Source organism: Arachis duranensis, chromosome 3, assembly GCF_000817695.3.
Source record: "Arachis duranensis cultivar V14167 chromosome 3, aradu.V14167.gnm2.J7QH, whole genome shotgun sequence".
In the NCBI taxonomy this organism is placed as follows: Eukaryota; Viridiplantae; Streptophyta; class Magnoliopsida; order Fabales; family Fabaceae; genus Arachis; species Arachis duranensis.
The window spans coordinates 25,077,476-25,084,952 of NC_029774.3; the positions used below are offsets into that span (position 1 = coordinate 25,077,476).

Genomic DNA, 7,477 nt, shown 5'->3' on the forward strand with positions numbered 1-7,477 from the left:
TATTTTTATGAAAAGAAAATCAAAATTTAATTCTTTTTTTATTAATAAAATTTTTCTTTTTCAATCACCATCAATAATTTAATTGAAAAAAAATTAAGAAAACTAAGAAATAAACAAATTGAATTCTCTCTAATAACACTTATTCATTGTGGATTAAGATTAGTAATTCCTTTTATTTCTATTTGTGATCATTATGAATTTTAAGATTCTTATAATATAAATGATAGTTTTATGATGTACATTAGAAACTATATTAAACTTACATATGATAATCATGAAAAAAAATATTTTTAAAATATATTTTATATTTTAACATATATTTATATTAACAGTTAATTTTAGTATACACCCAATATGATTAAAATAATATATATCAATATTACTATAATAAAATCCTCTTTTTATTTGAAATGTCTTTTTTATGAATACACATAAAATTAAAAATATTAAATTAAATAAAATAATTTTATATTATTTTTTCTATAGCATAAACCATTATGAATATGAATCCCGTTAAGGAGCTAATGGAATATCTGTACAATGTGTACAATGGGCTGTTTATTTAGCTTAATATGAGTTAAAAATAAACATTCAGAGTAAAATACTACTAATTTATCAAACACAATACACTTATACTATTTAAAATAACCATCCACATATCAGAGATAATAAACATCTGATATCTTATTAAATCGAACATCCAATTTAAAATACTTAAAGCTGATCACATAAATACACCTTTTCTATTCTAAAATAAGTATACATGAACCGCTTTAAATAAACATTCGATACTTTAATTTTAATTTAAAATTAACCCCATTATATACATTGTACTCCCTATACTTCCTATACTTTCTCTATGAATATATATGGAGCAGATCTCATGTAAATACTCCAAGCACATGCAATAATTTTGTTTTATATAGATAGCAAAAACTAAGCCAAAGTGCCAATGAAATGATGTATGAAAAACTTAAAAAAAAAAAAAAGAAAAGAAAAGATAGATAATTTTTGACTTTATCTTACCGCAACTGCCTTGGTTCTTGACTGGAGTAACAGCTCCATTCTGCCTCCAGTCAATTGCATTTGGAACATCAGTGACATTTTCATACTTGAATGATGTTGGAGGTGAATTATTTGATCTCATGTATCCATTACGTGAAGCCTTGAATTCCTCATTGGTAAGATCAGCTAAGTGATTAACACCAAGCTTGTAAGGCTTGTTCCCAGCAGCGTTAAATGACTCTATCAATTCAACGTTGTCCTTGAATATCAAGAAACGTTTCTCCTTCTCCTCACCATTCTTGTACACTATGCCATATTCTAACATCCATTGCTCATGTCTTTGGTACATTGACCATGATGCTTCATTATTGAACTTTCGAGAGGACATTACATGGGAAGTGCAAATTGTAAGAATAATGAGCACTAGAGCCAATAAAACATGCACGTTTTTGCTAATTGGAGCCATATGTATCTCTTGGCAAAATCTAATTATATTTTGTGGTATTAATTAGTGTTGGGAAATTTGTAACAAATTGTGTTCTTTACGCAACGGTTTGAATGGTATTTATACACAAATGATGTATGTCTCTTGAATCTTGATGAGGAATTTTTAATTAATTATTTAAATAAGCTGAATATGAATAAAATTGGTTTCCTAGTGACGACCCCTGTTATGGTAATATTTGCGTTTTTTTATGAAAGTTGATGCGATTTGTGTCTTTGAATTGGACTTGGGAAACAATAAGATGGGCTTAACACAAATGGGAGACCATCCATTTGGCCTGATAGAGTCCATTAGGGAGACAATGGACTATTTGTACAATGTGTACAATGGACTATTGAGTTACAAAATGAACATCTCCCATGCTATCTAGAATAACTATCCAAGTACTAGGGATAATAAACATCTTCCCAAAAAACTTAAATTGATTTTGGGGTTCACTAAAAATTGAACTCTTGACCTTTTGGATCTAGCACTCTAATACCATGTCATGATACCACTCATTCCAAAAACTTTAACACTAATGGTTATATCTCTAATACTCCATAAACCTCTATTGTATACATTGTACAAATATTCCATTAGCTCCTCGTACTTTTCTGGCCTAATATTATACAAATAACATAATAGTATATGATTATAACTTAGGAGTCAATCATAAGAACTAGCATACTACGAAAATAGATCTTTTCAATTTTTTTTAACAATTGAGAGAATAAAGTGTGATCTTTTATTATTAATTTTATAAGTGAGACCAAAAATAAATATAAAAAAGAGAATAATAAAAAGTTAAAGATCACACTTTGTACTCAATTTTTTTTAACAATAAACAAGATTCATTTTTAGCATACTACTAATTAATTAGGTGTTTGAATTCCTGAAGCTGCTTGAATTTTACGTGATGGGTTAGAATTAATCATTAGCTTCACCTTAGATATATTCAAGAATATAATTAACAACTAGTTACTTAAAATTTTGAAAAATATTGTATGAACCATTAAATATATATTCTCTCTTTTTAGTATTTAAAGTTATTAAGATGTACTAAAAAATAGTATAAAATATTATTTCTCTAACTACAAGAAAAATTAGTGACAGTGAGAAACTAAAACAATAGCATTATGGCTACACTTTCTTTGTTATAATTACTCTAAAACCTTTTAATGACAAAATATAAGTTAATGACTAACTGCTGGTACATGTGTTAATGGTTACTTAATTTTTATTATTGCTAAAGATAAAATAAATTGTCACTAAAATGTTTCTTTTTTAAGTAAAAATAAATGATTCTTTGCCCCCGCCCCTTTTTTTTTTCATGTATACCTTCTTAGTAGAGATGCCACAACTTGTATTATTTGCGATGAAGAGAATTTTAACGTATTGCGATGTGCACAAGCGTGTACATACAAGTTAACAAAAGTACAAAATTAAATTATATAAAAATAATACGCCTGCTAATTAGAGTATTATTGGTCTATATTGCAATCTATTAGAGGCATACAATGCTTTTTGTTTTCGGACACGAACTTTAAATTGAAATTGATAGCACCATGGTTAGTGGCCCGTTAGTGACATATCCAAAAAATTTTAATCATGGAGTAAAGTATATAACATAATTATAATTTTATAATTATAAATATAATTGGTCTTCAAATTATCTAAATAACAATTTAAAATATTAAAATAATAATTTAAATTATAAATAAATCTATAGTAATATAAATTATAAAATATAAATCTAAATTATTAATTGATTAACAAATAAAATATTGTCATTGAAATACAATTCGCAATCCAATAAAAAAACTATGACCCGGAGAGTTTTCAACAAAAAAGACTCTAAGTTCTACTATATTATATATTGGAATCACTATTACGCAACAACTCTATGAAAAAGATTTGGGTCATTAACTTCACTCGAAACTTAAATTAAAATTTTATTTTTTCATTTGTGGTTTTTGCTATCCGTGCCATATGATTTTAAGGGAAATAGAGGTTGTTTGAAGTTAAATTTTGTGCAGAATAATTGTTTCTCCTATCATATACAGATATAAATGTTGCATAGAAAATGGATCCTCTCCATTTTTTCTTCCACCGGAGAAAATAAAGTATGATCTTTCACTTTTAATTCTGTAAGTGGAACAAAAAATTATTAAAAAAGAGAGAACAATGAATAATGAAATTAAACATTGAACACTATTCAATTTTTTTTTTTTACTGAAAAAGATTCACTCAGCAAATCAATCATGGAATAAAAGTTTATAGAATAAAAAAGTTATCCCATATGGCACTCTGAAATAGCGGAATATAATACAAGTAGCCTTGAACAAATTTATTGTGTAATGAAATCTTAAGGATAAAACTAACCATCTTAATAAACATGAAATGTGTTAGATGACATAGAAAGTGTATTGTGGCAAAAAAATATGCTAAATACATACATATTTTTCATATATTTTCATATATATATAATTATATCTTGTGAATATATACCTATATTAGCTATTAAATATATTTTAACAATTTATGTAATTATTTTACATGAATTTTATCATTATGATATGGATAATAAGTTGAGAAATAAATATTTTAGAATTTATTAAAAAATATTAATAATAATTTAGATAGATCAGTAATAATAATAATTTTCATTGAAAAAAATTTAATATATCTTTTTTATTAAATTATACACATCTAAATATAATTATTAAATTGACTCACAATATAATAATTATTTATAGTCATAATTATCATATATAATATTTGTTAATAATAGGATATTTTAACAAGAAAATAGTACCGAATTTTTTTTTTGGCGTGTAACTATTATGATAATTACTTCATGTTATTATGTCTTTGAGAATTGTTGTTAAATAGCAATTTTAATTAGCAAAGTTAGCATAATTTGTTTACTACCTGTTTAATGTTAAAATTTATAAAGTATATGTAACAAATATCTTAATATTTGTTAAGTTATTATTTAATTATTATTTTAATAATCAAATTATAAAGTTTGATTTGATCAAATAAATTATCTAAATAGAATTTAAATTTATTTTTATGATTAAATTATAGAGTTTAATTTGAATATTATTTGAAAGTTGAAACATGCAACTTTTTTTATTTATATATCAATATTTTGCTATAAAATAATTCTAAGTCTTTTCTATTTTATTTTTCTCATATCAATTAAGTAATCAACACTCAATAATAAAATTTTACGTTACTTTATTAAATATTTTTTTCTCTCTTTTGATTGTTTATCTTTGAACAAATCATCATAAACGTACGATATTAAAAAACTAAAATTTATTAGATATAGCTAGATATCATGTTTTTTATTTTAAAACTTTAATTTGAAGGTATTTTTTTTATGAGATTACATGTTTTAATACTTAAAATGTCAAAATAGTTTTAAAATAGTATATTCGAGGGTTATCAAATTTATACATATTTATGTGAATTTATGAAATTTACTCAAATTATTCTAATTTATTCAAATCTAAAATATTAATTATTAAATTTATTTATTTTATTAATCTAAATGTGTAAATTTGTATGAATTTAAAAGTTAACTCGAGAATTTAATAACTTTATTTTCTACAAAATAAAATCTATAAAAATAAATTATGAATATATCAAATTAAAATTTACAAGAAAAAAAATTACAAATTTGATCTCAAAAGATAAAAGATTAACAAAATTATATATGGAAAGAATATTATTTAATTATTAATACATACTTTAATTAAGATAGATTCTTTATTTGTTAATAACTCAATTATTTTAAATTTTTTATTTTAAAGTGCAAAAGACAACAAATTTAAGCTATTTAATATAATGCTTGAGAAATATCTTAGATAAAAATAAAAAATAAAAAATACATTTAACGTAAAAATACAATTTGTTGAGCTTAGAGAATTAAATATAATTTAAAGATGATGACTAAACCATTATAAATTGAATTAATAACAAAATTATTTGTGTGATTTGTTGTATTTAGTGGGCATAAAATAAATTAATCATAGTTGACCCAAAAAACATGAAAAATAAGTCCATATTGTATCTAACCCAATATTAATTTAAACAAAACACTTATATCATATCATATGATGAGTGGCAATGAATAGTAAACAATCTGAACAAGAAATTCAAAAAACAATTGGCCCAAGATCATCATAAGTCTAAGATTAATTTAATTTGTGTATATTTTACTTATATAGAAGAAAAATATTTAAGTAAAATATTTACATATTTTCATATATAAAATTACAAAATATGACTAAAGTTTTTAATATATATTTTGTTAGTGAAATATGAAAATGATATATAAAATATTGAATTTTAAGATTTTACACAAATTAAAAAACTTTAAGAGAAATAAAAAAAATAACAAAATTAAATATTCTAACATTATTTTTTATCAATTTTTTAATAAATTTTTAATTCTATAAAATTCATGATAACATATATATTTAAGAGTTAATTTTAAAAAATTAAAAATAAAAAATAAAATTTCACTGTAAAAAATAACTTAAAAAAAAATAGTTTGATATAATTCACATAAGTCATTGATAGATTAACTCATTATATATTATGATAAAACCATCCAAGTTAGATAGATTGAACATTTTAATCCATTCCAAACTGAAAAAAAGAAAAATTCGTTGTAGACTTTTCTGTGTTTAATATGCACAACATTTTTATCCATCACCAAATCTTGAACACATGTATTATTTAATAGAAGAAAGGATAAAAGTACATCTGAAAGTTCATACGCTGGATATAATTACATTTTAATCATTTAATGAGTTACGCGTGCATATTATTTATACATTCCGCAGACACATTTATCCTTCCGGGTATCAGCGTGTGGCATCGTTAAATGATTGAAGTACAATTGTGTCTAACGTGTAAATTTTTAAGTATATTTTTGTCCCTTCTTTTTTTAAAAAAATAAACACGAAAAATACTGTGTCCACCGGAGTGTATAAGTAATGTGCACGCATAACTCATTAAATGATTAAAGTCTAATCGTGTTAAGCGTGTGAATTTTCAAATGTATTTTGTCTCTTCTTTCTTATTTTTTTGTGACTACCTTTTTTTCTTATTTAATATATATCTCAATGGTTGTAGAAATTGAAATATCATATTCCAAACAAATAGAGTGACATACATGAATATCTTTCTTTAGAATATATTGTACAATAACTAGTTAACTATTCAAAAATGCTAGTTGTTCTTTAACTTTCGGTCTTTAATAAGCTTTTTTAAGAATTTATTATTATTTAATTAATTTAAATATCCACTTTTACGTACTAATTATTCAAAAAATTAAAAAAATTATTTATTTTTTATTTTTTCTCTCCTCTAAAAACTGTATAAAGAATAATATTTAAAAGATACCTAATTGCACTGTTAACCATTAATCGAAAAATTGAATTAATTATTAAAAAATACAAAAGATAAAATAAAACTTTTAGTTAAATCAAAAAAATTAATTAAAACGTGGAAATTAGAGAACTGAATTCTGATATATTTGAAGATGCATGCTGCAAAATGAAAATTCAGAACCGGATATGTGAATTACAATCTCGCGAGCATCCGAATAGCGATGCAAGGAAAGAAATGGAAAACAATGTTAGAGCAGTGATGCGAAGTAGCTACGACAAAGGCAATGGCATCAGCAGTGTGACATGGCATGGCACGACACGGTTGGCAACTTTGCGGTGGCGATTAACAAGCATAGAGTGTTAGTATTTTAGGTAGCGTTTGGAGTAAAGACAGAAAATGATACAAAGAAATAGAGATTGGGAGACAAAAATTGAAATAAGTCTTAATATTGTGTTTGGTGTAAAATAGGAGACAAAGATTGAAATAGGAATGAAGCTATAATTTAATTTACACAAAAAATAAAGTTAAAATTAATTAATTGAAATAAGGATATTTTTAGTATAAAATATTATTAAA

The 7,477-nt window shown here is 23.6% G+C and overlaps 1 protein-coding gene across 1 annotated transcript in view; it reads right to left on the bottom strand.

Moving 5' to 3' along the window:
* Window positions 1-1,545, bottom strand: part of LOC107478229 (zingipain-2) — a 2,612-nt gene extending 1,067 nt beyond the window's left edge. Inside the window, exon 1 of the mRNA XM_016098367.3 lies at window positions 1,027-1,545. Within this exon, the coding sequence (XP_015953853.1) occupies window positions 1,027-1,471 (445 nt within the window). The 5' untranslated portion in view covers window positions 1,472-1,545. The remainder of the gene's footprint in view (window positions 1-1,026) is intronic.
* Window positions 1,546-7,477: the final 5,932 nt, after the last annotated feature.